Source organism: Myxocyprinus asiaticus, chromosome 47 (assembly GCF_019703515.2).
Source record: "Myxocyprinus asiaticus isolate MX2 ecotype Aquarium Trade chromosome 47, UBuf_Myxa_2, whole genome shotgun sequence".
Lineage (NCBI taxonomy): Eukaryota > Metazoa > Chordata > Actinopteri > Cypriniformes > Catostomidae > Myxocyprinus > Myxocyprinus asiaticus.
The window spans coordinates 8543240-8561674 of NC_059390.1; the positions used below are offsets into that span (position 1 = coordinate 8543240).

The 18435-nt window shown below is 39.0% G+C and overlaps 2 protein-coding genes across 9 annotated transcripts in view; one reads left to right on the top strand and one right to left on the bottom strand.

Annotated features, from left to right (window-relative positions):
- Window positions 1–66: 66 nt before the first annotated feature.
- On the bottom strand, window positions 67–3734 carry LOC127436396 (NOP protein chaperone 1-like). Of its 8 annotated transcripts, none has more exons than XR_007896389.1 (5): window positions 3588–3734; window positions 3365–3439; window positions 2637–2764; window positions 828–961; window positions 67–656 (listed from the first exon to the last, which is right to left on the bottom strand). XR_007896389.1 is itself a non-coding variant. In XM_051690507.1 (5 exons), exons 3-5 carry the CDS (start codon window positions 2640–2642, stop codon window positions 423–425), a joined length of 333 nt encoding a protein of 110 aa, XP_051546467.1. In that variant the 5' UTR covers window positions 2643–2764; window positions 3365–3439; window positions 3588–3734; the 3' UTR covers window positions 67–422. The 8 variants fall into 8 exon arrangements, 7 of the variants coding, with proteins under 7 accessions (XP_051546467.1, XP_051546468.1, XP_051546465.1 ...); XM_051690507.1 differs by having other exon boundaries at window positions 828–920; XM_051690508.1 differs by lacking the exon at window positions 3365–3439 and having other exon boundaries at window positions 828–920.
- A 2453-nt stretch (window positions 3735–6187) lies between these two features.
- LOC127436393 (solute carrier family 41 member 2-like) overlaps window positions 6188–18435 on the top strand; it is a 38503-nt gene continuing 26255 nt past the window's right edge. Inside the window, exons 1-8 of the mRNA XM_051690497.1 lie at window positions 6188–6313; window positions 8252–8865; window positions 9231–9338; window positions 12976–13047; window positions 13743–13887; window positions 14851–14997; window positions 16271–16418; window positions 16516–16595. Of these exons, the coding sequence (XP_051546457.1) occupies window positions 8368–8865; window positions 9231–9338; window positions 12976–13047; window positions 13743–13887; window positions 14851–14997; window positions 16271–16418; window positions 16516–16595 (1198 nt within the window). The 5' untranslated portion in view covers window positions 6188–6313; window positions 8252–8367. The remainder of the gene's footprint in view (window positions 6314–8251; window positions 8866–9230; window positions 9339–12975; window positions 13048–13742; window positions 13888–14850; window positions 14998–16270; window positions 16419–16515; window positions 16596–18435) is intronic.

Sequence of the window (18435 nt, forward strand, 5' to 3'; positions counted from 1 at the left end):
GCAACTTATATCAACAATGGACAAAATCAAAAAGGAGCATTGGAAAATAATTTTTACAATAAAGAATGAAAATTACAAAAACTGTGTTTTACTTTATCAAAAGGCTAAAACTAAGAAATGTTTTTTAAGAAAAGGAAACTGATCTTTCACTTATTATAGAATTAATGGAAAGAAAAATGTGCATATTTTCAATATCTGCAACTGCATATAACTTTCTGCAATAACCATAACAAACAGAACTCAACAGAGGGACATTTGTTTTGGCATAGATACCACTGATAATCAAATGCCTCCACATAGTCTTCCTGCTCAGCAGGACATAAAAATCACAGATCCTTGCTCATGTCAAACCAATAACTGACTCAAGGCTTCCAGCACACTTGGAAGTGTAATATATTTCATCCATAGGCACAGAAATTAAGTTAGTCCAATGCGATTCCACAGTTCCAGTGGGCAGTGTGTACTCTCACTCTCCCTCTTTCTCCAGCACCTGGATTTTGGATTTTGGATTTTCTCTTTCTGTCTCCTTGTAGTTTGAGTGTCTCTGCCGTGACAGTGGCCACGCCTTCTTCTGAGCTGTCATCTTCAGATGAAGATGATGAGGACTCATCTTCATTGCTGCTGTCAGAGTTTTCCAGCTCAACAAGAGCCACATCCTGCAGGAGAAACACATCTGGTCATTATAAATAACAAAAAAGATGCCATCAGTAAAAGATATGTGCCTGATATTTCAGAAAATCTGCTACAGAAACATTCCTTTTCTTACATCCTGTTCATATATGTGAATTTACAAGATACACTTTATTTATTTCCCTTATTTTACTTACCATTTCAATGACTTTCTCTGCATCCTCCACACTCTCAATGTCGAAATAGCCATCAGGTACTTCTTCCATCTGATGTCTTAAAGACTCATTGGCCTGGGCGATTTGGGGAAGGAAACTTTGCAATCTGTCCAAAACTACCACATAGAAATACAGTGCATCTGGAAAGTATTCACAGCGCTTCACTTTTTCCACAATTTGTTGTTACAGCCTTATTCCAAAATGGATTAAATTCATTATTTTCCTCAAAGTTCTACAAACAATACCACATAATGACAACGTGAAAGAAGTTTGTTTGAAATCTTTGCAAATTTATTAAAAATAATAAATGAAAAAAATCACATGTACATAAGTATTCACAGCCTTTGACATGACACTCAAAATTGAGCTCAGGTGCATCCTGTTTCCACTGATCATCCTTGAGATGTTTCTACAACTTGATTGGAGTCCACCTGTGGTAAATTCAGTTGATTGGACATGATTTGGAAAGGCACACACCTGTCTATATAAGGTCCCACAGTTAACAGTGCATGTCAGAGCACAAACCAAACCATGAAGTCCAAGGAATTGTCTGTAAACCTCTGAGACAGGATTGTATCGAGGTACAGATCTGGGGAAGGGTACAGAAAAATTTCTGCAGCATTGAAGGTCCCAATGAGCACAGTGGCCTCCATCATCCGTAAATGGAAGAAGTTTGGAACCACCAGGACTCTTCCTAGGGCTGGCCGCCCGGCCAAACTGAGCGATCGGGGGAGAAGGGCCTTAGTCAGGGAGGTGACCAAGAACCCGATGGTCACTCTGACAGAGCTCCAGCGTTTCTCTGTGGAGAGAGGAGAAACTTCCAGAAGAACAACCATCTCTGCAGCACTCCACCAATCAGGCCTGTATGGTAGAGTGGCCAGACGGAAGCCACTCCTCAGTAAAAGGCACATGACAGCCCGCCTGGAGTTTTCCAAAAGGCACCTGAAGGACTCTCAGACCATGAGAAACAAAGATTGAACTCTTTGGCCTGAATGGCAAGCATCATGTCTGGAGGAAACCAGGCACTGCTCATCACCTGGCCAATACCATCCCTACAGTGAAGCATGGTGGTGGCAGCATCATGCTGTGGGGATGTTTTTCAGCGGCAGGAACTGGGAGACTAGTCAGGATCGAGGGAAAGATGAATACAGCAATGTACAGAGACATCCTTGATGAAAACCTGCTCCAGAGCGCTCTGGACCTCAGACTGGGGTGAAGGTTCATCTTCCAACAGGACAACGACCCTAAGCACACAGCCAAGATAACAAAGGTGTGGCTACGGGACAACTCCGTGAATGTCCTTGAGTGGCCCAGCCAGAGCCCAGACTTGAACCCGATTGAACATCTCTGGAGAGATCTGAAAATGGCTGTGCACCGACGCTCCCTATCCAACCTGATGGAGCTTGAGAGGTCCTGCAAAGCAGGATGGGAGAAACTGCCCAAAAATAGGTGTGCCAAGCTTGTAGCATCATACTCAAATAGACTTGAGGCTGTAATTGGTGCCAAAGGTGCTTCGAAGTATTGAGCAAAGGCTGTGAATACTTATGTACTTTTTTTTTTTTTTAATTTGCAAAGATTTCAAACAAACTTCTTTCACGTTGTCATTATGGGGTACTGTTTGTAGAATTGAGGAAAATAATGAATTTAATCCATTTTGGAATAAGGCTGTAACATAACAAAATGTGGAAAAAGTGAAGCGCTGTGAATACTTTCCGGATGCACTGTAAATGTACACTGTCACTTAAACTAATAGTTCACCCAAAAATGAAGATTCTCTCATCATTTACTCACCCTCATGCCATCCCAGACGTGAATGACTTTCTTTCTTCTGCAGAACACAAATGAAGATTTTTAGAAGAATATTTCAGCTCTGTAGGTCCATACAATGCAAGTGAATGGTGGCTGGAACTTTGAAGCTCCTAAAAGCACATAAAGGAAACATAATATAATTCATACTTTTATGTGGACATAAGTGGTTAAATTTATGTCTTCAAAAAGACATGATAGGTGTGGGTGAAAAAAAAAAAAGATCATTAGCCTATTAAGGTCCTCTGTGCATATTGCCACCTATTGTTCGGGGCTGGTCAAAAGTGGAGATTTATTGTAAGAAACAAAAAAAGGACTTAATATTGATCTGTTTCTCACCCACACCTATCATATCACTTCTAAAGACATGGATTTAACCACTGGAGTCTTATTGAATACTTTTATGCTGCTTTTATGTGCTTTTTGGAGATTCACTTGCATTAAATACAGCTACAGAGCTTAAATGCTCTTCTAAAAATCTCCATTTGTGTTCTGCTGAAGAAAAAGTCATACACATCTGGGATGGCATGAGGGGGAGTAAATGATGAGAGAATTTTCATTTTTGGGTGAAATATCCCCTTAACAGACTGTCAGTTGTGCATATTGAGTATATGAGTATATATTATCTTAATCCGAATAAAACATGACATCAAGAACGACACATTATATGATCATGATATATGATAATCTGCTAATTAAATTCATGAACATACTATTACTTCTGGGCATCCTCTCTGTCTGCAGTGGAGGAGCACTTTTAGACTTCAATAGTAGTTTCTCATGGATTCCTACAGACAGGAGGTATATATAAATGAAAACATAAACTTAATAAATGTTTATCTAACCAGAGACTTACAGAAATAATCAAACCTGATCCGAAAATAGAAAGAACAGCTGCTCCTGAAATACAAACTGTTTTCACATAATGTACCATACCTTTCGCAGTGCCACAGGAGAGTAAATCTCTTGAGGAGGTTTTCTTGATGTTGCTTTGTGTTTGAGCCATAGTAAGACAATTGTCACAACTTAGACGTGAACACATTCACTACAGTGAGTCAACATGTATATTTACACGACGTAGTAACTTCCGCGCTCACGAACCTGAAGCGTGCTTAGCGCCCTCTAGAGTAACGGATGTTTAGAGCCTCAAGTATTTGATAGTAAAATGACTAAAATCAGATTTGAGATTTTAATTTATTTTATTCAAATAAAACTTAAATTAAAAACAAAAACATATAATGCTTTCTTTCATCAGTTTTTTTTATAGTATAGCCAACATTTGTGAAAACTCGGATTCAGATTACTCAATATAATTAGTAAGATTGTGTTGTTGAGTTGCTATGATATTCTTCTCAAACTCCGTTTACATCTTAACTGGTGTTACTTGTTTTTCATATGACTATGTCTGCTCTGAAAATCTGACTCCAAGGTGACCTGGCAGGAATTTAAAGGGATAGTTCACCCAAAATTTCTCTCATCACTCACTCTCATGCCATCCCAGATGTATATGACTTTCTTTCTTCAGCAGAACACAAACAAAGATATTTAGAAGAATATCTCAGCTCTGTTGGACCATACAATGCAAGTGAATGGTGACCAAAAATGTTAAGCTCCAAAAGGCGCATAAAGGCAGCATAAAAGTAATCCATAAGCAGGGTTGGGGAGTAACGGAATACATGTAACAAGATTACATATTTAAAATGCAAAATATAAGTAACTGTATTCCACTACAGCTACAATTTAAATCATTGGTATTTAGAATACAGTTACATTCAAAAAGTATTTTGATTACGGAAGAGATTACTTTGCATTTTATTGTCATTTGTTTCATTTAATATTTAGTCCTTTCAGATGGAAAACATTTATACATATAAATGATGCGATACAAAGTGCATTTGAACAGCGGTGAAACACTTTCTTATGATGTGTTACAGTCATACGAGCAGACAGAGAAGTAAGTTTGAAGTAAGTTTGGAGCAGAAGAAATAGAAATAAACCTTGTGTAAATTGTCAACTTTATGCTAAGCTAAAATGCTATTTATAGCCATTTTACATGCACATGTTACCAGGCACGATCATATTTTTTTATCAAGAAATTTCACGTTGGATCATAATTTCTGTTTTCTAGTAAGACTTTTGATATTAGGGCAAAAATTGTATTCTTGATAATATTTTTTTATTTTATTGTTTTCCTATAAAAATAACTAAAAATCATTAAAACAAGATAAATTTGATTTATCTTGTTTTAGAAATAACACTGCATATGATATTTAGGTTTTTCAGAGAATGTATTTTTAACGTGTATTTTGTCTTACTGTACTGACAGAGTTTTTATAGTCAAAACAAATGAAAAAATCTACCAGTGCTGAAGAAGTAATCCAAAGTATTTAGAATACATTACTGACCTTGAGTAATCTAACGGAATATGTTACAAATTACATTTTACAGCATGTATTCTGTAATCTGTAGTGGAATACATTTCAAAAGTAACACTCCCAACCCTGTCCACAAGACTCCAGTGGCTAAATCCATGTCTTTAGAAGCGATCTAATTGATTCTGGGTGAGAACAGACCAAAATGTAACTTGTTTTTCACTCTAAATCTTGAAATCCACAGTCTCTAGGCACCATCATGATTTCAATCTTGAATTCCTTGTGCTTGAATTTTTCAGGAGTTAATTCGGTTGTAGAATGCAGTTGCCACTCCCATATTTTATCGAACTGTGTGTACAGAACAGGATTAAGAACTAAAAGGTGAGCTGACAACCGAATTTATCTGCAGTGTGTACATGGCCTAAGAAGTGTTATCAAGCTTGAAATCATGATTGCCAGGGAGACTGCAGATGTCAAGATTTATAGTGAAAAAGGGGAAATATTTTGGTCTGTTCTCACCCAAAATCAGCTGGATCGCTTTAGAAGACATGGATTAAACCACTGGAGTCTAATGGATTACTTTTATGCTGCCTTTATATGCTTTTTGGAGCTTCAAGGTTTTGGTCACTATTCACTTGCATTGTATGGACCTACAGAGCGGAGATATTCTTCTAAAAATCTTAATTTGTGTTCTGCAGAAGAAAGAATGCCATACACTTCTGTGATGTCATGAGTTTGAGTAAAATTACATTTTTGGGTGAACTGTCCCTTTAAACTGCCCTGCCTGTCTGACAACATTTTCTGTCTCTTGCTCAGGCTCAGAATTTAACCAATATGCCCCAGATGTTTAAAAATGTCAAATCAAAAAATCCCCTGAAGTGAATTTCTTCCCCATTTTATATTTTTTTCTGTAGCCCTGTCTAGTTATGCGTGCAGTGCCTCTGCAGACAATGTAGTAACCTTATGTTGTCAAATATTTGTATATGCTCTCTCAGAGGAGTGTTATTGAGTGTGTATACAAAGTGGTTTTGGATTTTATAGATAAAAAAAACATAATTGTTCACAGTGAGAATTTGTATTAACATAACTGGATTAAGTGTGTTTTCTATGGTTGTAGTAAATATTGTAGCGCATACTACATGTATGTACATACCGAACTCTTATTTTGAAATGTGCGCTCGCTCCCGCGGTTGTCGCAGTGCACGACAGTGATGACGCGCCGGCGCTGTCATACTAACAACAGTCCAGGAAAGAAGCGAAAGTCGCATCGGCGGAGCTCAACATACTTTGGTAAATACATTCATGTATGATCATTTTACCATCCAGGGCGATCAGTAACATATATAAAACATTACATAAAGCACTGGTCACATTTGACTTGGGTTTGAGTTAGCGTAAAATGTGTTTATGATGAGGCAGCTGGAGAATGTTGTATGATGTTTTGGCATCATTCCGATGCACAAGTCCATATGTGCTTATATGAATGTTAAGACACGCTATTTGATATTTATTACGGATGTTAACCATATAAATTACAAATATCTGCCATATTTCTTTGTATTTGCTAGTTTTGTCCAGCTGATCATGCAGCATGTCCTCTCCCTGCCACGGCATCACAAACATGATACATTAAAATGTGTGTTTAGTTACTTAAAAAAGCATACAAATCTGCTGTTTTGTGGAGATTGAGTCCTTTTTGTGATGCTTTTGTTTCTTTGCCTTAGTTCTGAGGAGTTTTGTAAACTATCAGCACGAAGTGTACTTTGTTTACAATATTTATAAACATTCTTCAAGTAATAATTGTATAGGATTAGACTGGAATTGGGTTAAGTTACAAATACTGCAAATACTGTGTTTGCCAATTCAGCATTTAGATCAAATGGCTGCTGTTAGCAGATACAAAAGTCAAGTCATTTTTATTTGTGTAGCGCCTTTCACAACACACATCATTTTAAAGCAGCTTTACAGAAAATCTTGCTTTAACAGAAAATGAAACTAATATCTATAAAGAGCCATCATTGTGTAGTATGATTAAAATAAGATTGTAAATTGTGTATAAAAATAAATAATTAAATAATAATTGTATTTAGAACCCCAGTGAGCAAGCTGAAGGTGACTGTGGCAAGGAACACAAAACTCCATAAGATGTTGGTTAATGGAGAAAAATAACCTTGGGAGAAACCAGGCTCACTGTGGGGCCAGTTACCCTCTGGATAAACAGCATGAATATAATGCCAATATTATTATTTATGTGCAATGCAATTCATGGTTTAAATGTAGTAAAATAAGTAAGTGTTAAAGGCCAGTGTTTAAACAAAGATTTTGTATGAACTGTATGTGTAATGTATTCCATTTCAAGAGTGTAGTCCATCATTAGACCAAGGTGATGCAGGCAGAGATGAGTGAGATGCATCGCAGTTCAACCGGCAGGTCATTTCGGTGAGGTTCGTTGAGGTCCATCCTAGGTCCAAGGTTCAGGCAGTGGCATATGAAGTATCCCATGTCTTATGGTTGGAGTTGGCATCAGATCATCATCTGAAGTCCATCGTAGTAGACTGAAGTGATGTCTGGCTGGTACCGGCTGCAGTTAGTCGTCATCACTCAGCGACACGTAGCAGTGGAGTCAGACACCAAGCAGGAACGGAGCTGGATCCGGCCGGCTCTGGTAACTTTGGAATAGGAGCTGGATCTGGCCGGCTCTGGCAACCTAGGGATAGGAATCCCGACGTTGAGACAGGGAAACAAATAGAATAATATTAGTGTTGATGCCATGCAGTGGCGGACTGGCCATTGGGAGAACCGGGACTTTTCCCGGTGGGCCGACCGTGAAATGGGGCCACATGGGCCGCCGAGTTACGCAGAACGCACCACAAAATGGCGCCGCGATATGCAGAAAAGGACAGCAACAGTGTCCCGAACAGTGTTAGGAAGACTATTACATAACTTAGGAGCCAAATATGAAAAGGATCTACCTCCTTTTGTGGATTTTGATATTATAGGTACTATTAACAAGCCAGAATTTTGCGATCGTAATGAACGTGATGGAATATTGCGTGGTAGAAGGTCACTTAAGGACTGCGGAGCTAGACCACAAAAAGCATATAATGATGGTTTTGACTTATCAATTTAATTTGTGGACCATCATTATACACTAAAAGCAAGGGCAACATCTCTACAAATAGATTTCTTTAAAAATTGGGGGCCTTAATCTGTATTCATCTTCTCCAGGTTACTGTGATACAAGCAGATCTTCATAACTGTTATGGAAAACACATGCCTCTTCTGATCTTCTGCCATTTGCAATGTCCAGAGGACCATGAGCCCACCCAGCTCCATTCTACAGTATGAGCCTCCGAACAATAGGGGGCGCTGTGCCCAGCTCCCTGGGACCTAGTCTGGCATCTCAGGCTGGAGGATCCTGGAGCTTTCTATCCTTGAGGCCCATACCCTCCTTACTCCAGACCATGGTACCTTCTGGTTACACTGCTCTACAGGAGGAACAGCTGGCCATGGTGGACCTCAGCACGCCCAAGCCAGAGAACCTCAAGAACGGCTTCCATCGTGAACCTCGCCGCCACTCGGACCGCAGCGGCCGGACATCCGTCAGCCTATCCGATGCTGGAGACGACCGCTATGCGGAGACTGAACTCATGCTGCCCGATGGCAGGCTTTCAGGAGAAGAGGCGGATGAGGAAGAGGAGAGCGAGGAGGAAGGGCAGCAGTTGGCCACCAGGAACATGCCCAAAGAGTCGCCCCTCGCCATGGCACTGCAGATACTGGTGCCCTTCCTCCTAGCTGGGTTTGGAACGGTGTCGGCCGGAGTGGTACTGGATATAGTGCAGGTGAGCTTCTGAAGGATGTTTTTACAGGCATTTGTGAATCAAGATTAAAACTGGGGTAGTCAGTGGCCTAAGGGATTCAACAAGCTGTTTAACATTCTTAAAGGGGGTAGAATTCTATCATAAATTACTCACCCTCATGTTGTTCCTAACCCGTATGACTTACTTTCTTCTGTGGAACACAAAAGGAGATGTTAGGCAGAATGTCAGGGACTGACAGCCTCATTCAACTATCCCTTTAAATGAAAGTTGAAACAGGTTTATATGTGAGAAATAATCCATTTCAGAACTTCCAGCACAGTTTTATGTTACATTCTTAATCGACAAAGGGATTCCTACCTGAAATGTCTCCTTTCTATTTCTCTCAGCATTGGGAAGCATTTAAGAACATTACAGAGATCTTCATCCTGGTTCCTGCTCTCCTGGGCTTGAAAGGAAACCTGGAGATGACTCTGGCATCCAGACTTTCCACAGCAGTTAGTATCACATGGTTGAGTGACAGATGTACTCAACCATGTTTGCAAATCATCATAATAATATCTCAGATCTGTCTTGCTACTAATGTGTGTCAACATGTCATTTAGTGACTCTAATCATCAGCTCCCATAAAAATAAGTGGTTTATAACGAAATTTGGGCCCACTTGTAGCAGGATTCATACCAGTGCCCATCTCTGTAGGCTGGGGCTGTCAGTAAAAATTATAAATCTACGATAGAATGACTAGCAAGTCTATTATTATGGTCATGACTTCATGGGTATATCCAAACCTGAGTGAGAAACTTGCACAAACAGGCTTTAAAGTCAACATGAAATCAAAATTGACTTTATATACTTTCCTAATAATTGTCCTTGGTCTCACTGTGCGTGTTTCATCAGTGCATGTTATTCTAAAGGATAATACACATTGTTTATGAAATTGCAATAGTTAGCAACAGTCTTGCCTTGGTACTTGAAGTATTTTTCCCATTCATTTTTTACTGAAGGGTTTTCATAAAGTCCTTCATAAGAGTTCTAAGCCATTATCCAAACCATCCAGCTCCTAGGTGAATTACAACATTAAAAACTTTGATTTGAAGAAAAGTACAACCCAAATTCCATAAAAGTTGGGATAGTATGGAAAATGCTTATAGAAAACAAGGAGTAATTTTTAAATTCTGTTAAACCAGTGCTATATTGATAGCGCTGCAACACATTATTTGATGTTTTAGCTTGTGAATTTAATAGTTTATTTTATTTTTTAATATACATTCATTTAAAATCTGATGATTGCAACATGCTTCAATAAAAGTTTGGTCAGTTCAGTGTTTACCACTGTGTAACATCAGCATTTCTTCAAATAACACTTATTAAGCGTTAAAGTTCGTTGCCGTGTTTTGTGCTTAATAATGCACCACACATTCTCAATTGGAGACAGGTCAGTACTGCAGGCAGGCCAGCCAAGCACCAGCTTTCTCTGCTTGCGCAACCATGCACTTGTAATCTGGGCTGTATGTGGTTTGGCATTGTCCTGCTTGAAAAATGCAGGGATGTCCCTGGAAAAGATGGCATCTGGATGGCAGCATATGTTGCTCCAAAATGTGTACATATCTTTCTGCATTAATGTTGCCCTCACAGATTTGAAAGTTACCCATGCCATGGGCACTGACACCCCCATACCATGACAGTTACAGACTTTTGGACCTGACACTGATAACAGCTTGGATGGTCTTTTTCTTTTTTGGCCTGGAGAACATGACGGATGTTTTTTTTTCTAAAAACAATTTGAAATGTGGACTCGTCGGACCACAAAACACGATTCCACTGTTCTACTTTCCCTCTCAGATGAGAGTGATCCCTGAGAAGTCGTCGGCGCTTCTGGACAGTGTTGATGTATGGCTTCTGCTTTGCACAGTAAAGCCTTAACTTGCATATGTGGATGCAGCGGTGAATGGTGTTTACTGACAAAGGTTTACCAAAGTATTCCCGAGCCCATGTTATGATATCCATCACAGATGGATGACAGTTTTTAAGAAGGTCTAAGGGATCGGAGATCACGTGCATTCAGTATTGGTTTTCCAGCAGGACAACGCCAAACCACATACTGCCTGCATTTGAAGTGCAAGACTGCGTAAGCAGAGAGTGCAGGTGCTAGATTTTGATTTGAAATTAGTGTATATTTAAATAAAAGAAATAAAAAAAAACTATTAAATTCACAATGTAAAACATAAAATAATGTGTTGTAGTGCTTTCAATATACTGTAGCACAGGTTGAATAGAATTTACAAATCACTCCTTTTTGTTTTTATTACCATTTTTCATACTGTCCCAACTTTTTCAGAATTGAGTTTGTATTTTAAAATCACACAAAAAGACAGAGGTACAAGACTGTATACTTAATGTCTTTAATGAAGGAATGAACTACAGTACAGTCCCAGAACGACAAAAGCACTGTGAATAACGTAATGGAATTAAAAATGATAGAAAAATATAAAACTATTGATTTGAAGTTGTTGATTTTAAGTATAGAAACAATATACTTAAGTATATAGCAGATTTTTCAGATATATTCAAATGTATAAGTAGTTTGAGAGTGTAGGGAGAAAGACTCCATTGCATAATTCACAGTGCATCATGGGAGTGTGGTCACTCCAAAGCTCTTTTGGCACGCTTTGTTGGCCGCGATTCTCTGATCGGTGGATCATTCATGGGTAGTATAGTTATTCACCAGAATTTCCAATATATATAAACCTGATAAAAACATTAAATTAAAAAAAGCTATATAAGTCTTTAAACAGTGTAATCATAAATATAGTAATTGTAGTTGTACAGAAATTACACAAGCTATTTCATAACTTGTAGGGAAGAAACTGCCCTGTTCTTTGGGCACTGGAGTCTTGGCTGCTATCTGCTGACAAGGCATTTTTTTTTATTTTTTTATCAATCCTTTGCTTCTTTCTGGCCTGGACTTGAGCACTCAGTGGGGTTTCAGCTCATGTAGTACGATGTCTACTGTTCTGATGGCAAATGTGTCATCCCCATCGAGGTGAAAAATAAACAAACCCCAGTGGTGTGCAGTGAGAGGTGGAGAGGGGCCTTCTGTTCAACCTCATACAGCTGGGGGAAAAAGACAAACACACACTTAATTTCAAACTGAGCTGCTCTTTACGGAGTCTGTTGCCCTCAGACATCTCTAGCTTTCACGCAGCTGCTTCATATTTACATTTTGTTTCCTTTATTTTCTTAAGCACACACACTTGTGGAGCCGGCCTCCTTGTTAAACCGTGGGCATAGATCCATTCCAAACCCAAAACATTACTGTCTTTTCCTCAGATGACGTTTTATTCTTCAATTTATTGCTGCTTTTCATAATCACATGTCTTATCTTACTAATTTCTTTCCAAAATTCACCACTCAAGAGTTAATTTGGTCAAGGGATAGTTCACCCATCATTTACTGACTCATGTTTCACCACTCATGTTTTCACCTTCATGTTACAAACCCAAACGACTTTCTTCCATCCCTGAAAAACAAAAGAAGATGTTTAGTAGCATGTTAGTTTCAGTCACCATTCACTTTCATTGCATCTTTTCCCCATATAACGTGAATGGTGACTGAGGTAAATTAAATAAAAAAACAAAACATCTCCTTTTGTGTTCCAATCGAGAAAGAATGTCATAAGGGTTTGGAAAAACACAAAGGTGAACTGTCTTTAAATTATTTTCAGTTTTTCTATTCATGCTTTTTTTAGGCTTAGTTTTCTTTTATTTTCATTTGATTTTAAAGTGATATATGACCCGAACATGCTCTAGCACAAAGAAATGCTTGTAAATGTACATTAAATACCCTAAATATACTATATTAAATAGTTTGAGTCAAAAACAGAAAAGTACCAAACAGTACCATGGCTTTTTTTTTTTTTTCATGGCAATGCTGTTTGTACCTTGGAATACAATATAGATACCATGAATATGGCAGTCAATTCAGTGCTATGGTATATTTCAAAATACCATGGTATTGCCATCTGATACCATCGCTTTACCATTGTACCGCCACAGTATGTTTTGGGTAAGTGGTGACTGAAGGCACATGGAGTATGAGAGTAGAAATCGTGTTGATGAATCTTGCCTTCCTCAGGTGAATGTGGGGAAAATGGACTCGCCCATAGAGAAGTGGAATCTCATTATTGGAAACTTGGCACTGAAACAAGTAAGTATTTATTTGGTTTTTGCCCAGGCTTACGGTACATACACAGCTCTGCTCTCAGAACAGAAGCAAATGCAGGCTGATTTACCATCAACAACCCAGTGACTAAATACACTCACACAATTAGTTAGCATTTGTTTTTTACCTGGTACAGAGACCTTATCAGGATGATGGGTTAGATTTTTACTCTTGATTACAACTTCGACAAGTGCTCTTCGATCCTGGGAATGTCCTGTGTTTATGCAGGTGTTATGAACACAAATACACTGTGCGGTCCAAAAGTTCACTCGTGAAAATATTTCTCTTTTTAATTTTTCTGATGAAATACAGTTGTCGTTTTTTTTTTTTTTTTTCATTTCAAATGATATTATAAGCAAAAGCATAAAAATTTGAATTAGAATTTGCATTAAAAATTATTTGGTATGTCCCACTTTTGCTTCAGTGACAGCGTGCACTCAATCTGGCATGGACTCCACAATTTTGTGCAGAACCTGATGATCCATGTTATCCAGCAAGATCTTTAATAAAATGTCCCAAAGAGCATCTTGTGTGATTCCATGGATGAAAATAAAATGTTGTTTAAAGGTGTTAACAGGGTCAATGTCACAAATTTGCTTAATTTTAGTTTTAAGTTTGAAATAGATTATCCATCCATCCATCCATCTTACCCAGTACTGGCACTTTCTTTTCTCTCTCAGGTGCAGGCCACAGTTATTGGGTTCCTGGCGGCTGTAGCAGCTGTCGTATTGGGCTGGATTCCTGAAGGAAAGTTCCAGTTCAATCACGCAGCGCTGCTCTGTTCCAGTAGTGTAGCCACAGCCTTCATAGCATCTGTACTACAGGGTACAAACTTAAGATTAATCTTTAATACTCTTGTGTATAGCTACTAGAGCTGTGTTCTTTGATTTCATTTAACATCAAATAATGTCCACATGGTGTATCACGATCAGAAATTAGTTACATTTGTTAAAGGGGCCACATTCTAAATTTGTAGCTTTGTATTATTTTAAAGCCGTGAGGTGCACGTCGAATGTTAGTCAAGGTTTCTTACAACCAAAACAGTCAATATTTAGTTTTAAATGACCATTTTACACTCTGTCTGACCCTAAGAATTCAACAGGCTGTTTTTGCCGAAGTACCTTTTATGACTAGAGGTCGACCGATTTTGCATATGCCAATAACTAAGGTGGTGGAAAAGACCAATAACCGATTAATCGGCCTATATTTTTTAAAAATCAATAAAATGTCTTAGTCTTTTCTTACTATGAAGGGCACAGACATTGAGGCTACAAGAGTCCAAAATGAATAAAATTGCAAAAGAGGTTAATTGTGCAACCTAAATCTTGATTGTAATCAAGCCCGAAATACACCTAGGACTTTTATTTTGAAATAATAGAGACTTGGCTCCGTTACTGTCCTCTATATGTAAGTATTTAACAAATTAATCATTTTATAGCCAATATATTCGCCAGATAAAAGTTTTGTATAAATATATTTCACCAGATGAGGTTTATTTATGCAGAATAAAGGAATTAAAAAAAAATTTATCAGCAGCTATTAATTGGTAAAACCGATATATAACAGTCTACCTCTATTTATTACTTCTTTACGTAAATATCCTCTGTTATGATTAGTCTAGATTAAGAGTATGTGTAAATAGTACATTAATCTCTTTTATTTCAAAATAAAAAGTAAAATCCTGTTTTCCACGATATGGCCCCTTTAAGAATGCTCAGATCTCTGATGAAGCTGGTTAATATTGTCCAGTGTCCAGGTGAGTAAACTAAACAGTATCTTTTGTCTCAGGTATAATAATGGTGGGTGTGATCGTGGGTTCCAAGAAGACGGGTATCAACCCTGATAACGTAGCCACGCCCATTGCTGCCAGCTTTGGTGACCTCATCACACTGGCCATTCTGGCATGGATCAGCCAGGGCCTCTACAACTGCCTGGGTAAAAGAGAGAGAGAGAGAGAGAGAGTGAGAAAATGTGTGTGAATATGTGCATGATTTATTTTTCACCCAGGATAGGTAGCAGATCAGAGGATGATAAATATAAGCAGTGTAGTAGTTTCGTCTGCCCAACAGAAAACACGTATTATCAATTCTATGCCACAAGAGTGCGCCACAATCCTTGCCTTTATACTTACTTCAGTTTTGAACTGTTGTAATTTAGGTAGATATGTCAGAAGCGCAATCTGAAGGTTTGTTAGTTAAATAAATGCTATAATAATTTAGTCTTGTGTTTATCATATTAGATTACAACCAGTAATATAAAGTATAGTGTGTTTTAAGTATAGCATCAAATCTCTCACTAATATTCATACTATTGCAAGTGTCTAGAGATGTAATGTGTCTGAGTCATGGTTAATGGACCGTAGGGTTAATATCTTTTATGTGCTGGGTCATAATGCTAATGAGTCTGGCTCAGGACAATGAGAGTGCTGTGACAGAGTTCATGACCTCTCTGTGTCTACGTCTCCACTACTCACTCATACACGTACCGTCTCTCTCCGTCAAGCACCCTACATCTCTCTCTGAAATAGACACAAACTAACACAAACACTGCCTCTCTCTATGTGTAATACACATACACAAAAGGTGTGAAAGTCACTGGTTGGCCGTCCTGAGCAGTGTTCTGCTGTGTTTATGCTAGTTTAATTAGGCTTTTCCTGCAACGATTAACTGTGATAAACTACAGACTGGCCCAGTTCTGAAGTCCTTTTTAGTCTGTCTTTCTCAGCGAGAGGTGAAGTGAGGTGAGGGCACGGCACACAGCACCGCCACGCTATGCCCAAACCATGCCAGCTGTGCCAACCAACAGAGTGAGAGAGGCTTATGCCATCATTAACCATTGCCCTGTCATGCCCATCTCACTAAATATAGTCACACATACAGATGCTGGCTCCATGTTTGGGATTTAAAGATTTGGGTTGTTGAGTGTGTAATGAAGAGAGATTAGGATGAAGATGAAAGCTCTTTTGGAGTTGCAGTTGGCATCAAAACTTTTAATTCAAATTTTAAGGAGATCATGCTTTCTTTCTCAATTTGCTGCTTAAATACTATTACAGCCAGCCATAAAGTGTTTGAAGGCAATGTAATGCTAGTTCAGTGATGTCTTTTTCTTTGGGTGAAATATTCCTTTATTCTGTGCAGTAAACTTTTGAGCAGTGAGTCGTTTCTGGGGTTTTGCTGCAACTGATGCATAACTATCCTCTCACTTTCAGACTCACACCCATACGTGTCATCTCTGGTGTGTGCCGCCTTCATGTGTCTGACTCCATTGTGGATGGTCATCTCTTCCAAACATCCAGCCAGTCGACAGCTGCTTTACTCAGGCTGGGAGCCTGTTATAACTGCCATGTTCATCAGCAGGTCAGACACAGACTCAGCTTTTCTCTAACACCTGGCCAAGTATTCTCAAGCAGACTGAAAAACATAAGCCCTGATGTGTATTTTTTTTCCATTTCAGTATCGGAGGACTCATCCTGGACAAAACTGTGTCTGATCCCAACCTAGCTGGGATTGTGGTTTACACGCCAGTTATAAATGGTGAGATTATTTTTACTTAATACAATAATATTCCATGAAGCTAACTTTCTGTTCTGCGTTTGCTCTTTTAAAGGGATCATACACCCAAAAAGGAAAATTCTCTCATCATTTACTCACCCTTATGCCATCCCAGATGTGTATGACTTCCTTTCTTCTGCTGAACACAAATAAAGATTTTTAGAAGAATATTTCAGCTCTGTAAGTCCATCCAATGCAAGTGAATGGTGGCCAGAACTTTAAAGCTTAAAAAAAAGCATATAAAGGCAGCATAAAAGTAATCCATACGACTCCAGTGAGTAAATCCATATCAGTGTTGCCCCTATATGCATTTTGCATCGGTGCTGTGCCACTGCTGAATTATGAGCGTCGATGTTGGGATTTCACATGGTTAATTTAATATTCTTGACACAACATAACGCTTGCCAGCCCCAGTCAGCTGTGCGCTTTCTACACTGCGAAAGAGACCCCACCACACACACACACACACAAAAATACACGCACTTACAGTGATGTCACCGCATAACAACATGTCAAACTCACTTCATTTCAAGTGGCCCTTGAACGCATTATTTTTTTATTTATTTTTATTTTCTCACCTTTTTCACCCCAGTTTGGAATGCCCAATTCCCAGTGCACTCTAAGTCCTCATGGTGGCGTAGTGACTCGCCTCAATCCAGGTGGTGGAGGATGAATCTCAGTTGCCTCCGTGTCTGAGACCGTCAATCCGCGCATCTTATCACATGGCTTGTCGAGCACTTTACCCCGGAGACCTAGCGCGTGTGGAGGCTTCACGCTATTCTCCGCGGCATCCACGCACAACTCACCACGTGCCCCACCGATAGTGAGAACCACATTATAGCATCCACAAGGAGGTTACCCCAACATGACTCTACCCACCCTAGCAGCCGGGCCAGTTGGTTGCTTAGGAAGCCTGACTGGAGTCACTCAGCATGCCCTGTAATCGAACTCGCGACTCCAGGTGTGGTAGTCTGCGTCTTTACTCGCTGAGCTACCGAGGCCCCCCGAGCTCATTTCTGAAACGTAGGATGGCAAAGGGATCGCAACGTTTCACTGAACAATCAGTTGCCGCTTTCCTCATGACTGTTAATGAGCCTTCCCCTGTCATCTGTGTTTTGGAGCGCACTTTGCTCGCTTCAAGAACGGAATGAAACAGCACTACATGGGTCAATGATCAACACGGCTTAATCATGAATGAAGTTGCACGAGGGCAGAGAAGGTGCAGTAATTCGCTGACTGGTTTCAACTGAACAGATTATTTTAAATGCGCTTGTGAAGCAGTAAGATGCACGTTTGAATGCGGTACGGAATTGTCTGTTGCAAAACTAGTTTAAAACAAACAGCCCCCACATTCTAAATGACACCGACAAAGAAAACAGGAGAAAACATAAATTAGAAGGCTTTTCGGTTCTCAGATCGCTTACAAAACTTTACCATGGATTTATTGCAGTAACACTAACTGTACTGTATTACCTATGGTAGTTGTGGCAGAAAAACTTTCTCAATTTTTTTAGACTGCTGTTTTTTCATTACAGAAATGCCATAGTTATTTATATAGAAACCATAGTTACTAACCATGGAAGTAAGGAGCCATACATGGTTTTACCTATGGTTACCATGAACTATTACAAATATGGAAGAATATGGAAGTATTACAAATATGGAAGAACTATGGTGCATTTCCATCTTCCACTTCAATCTGTGCTCTTTTAATGCTCTCTGATTGTAGGAAAATATAAGTTGTATTGTTTGCCTTCAGAAATTCCAAGACATGACTGTAGTTATCATTAGGAGCCTGATGAAAGGAATCTGTAAAGAAGAC

Bases quoted from the DNA above. Each gene is read 5' to 3' on its own strand.
- LOC127436396 (XM_051690502.1), bottom strand. From the start codon at position 3,693: ATGTGTTCACGTCTAAGTTGTGACAATTGTCTTACTATGGCTCAAACA. The intron at 3,440-3,587 runs GTATGGTACATT...TCCTGTCTGTAG, and splicing joins CTCCTGTGGCACTGCGAAAG to GAATCCATGAGAAACTACTA. The intron at 986-3,364 runs GTATGTTCATGA...AATACTTTCCAG, and splicing joins GAGGATGCCCAGAAGTAATA to ATGCACTGTATTTCTATGTG.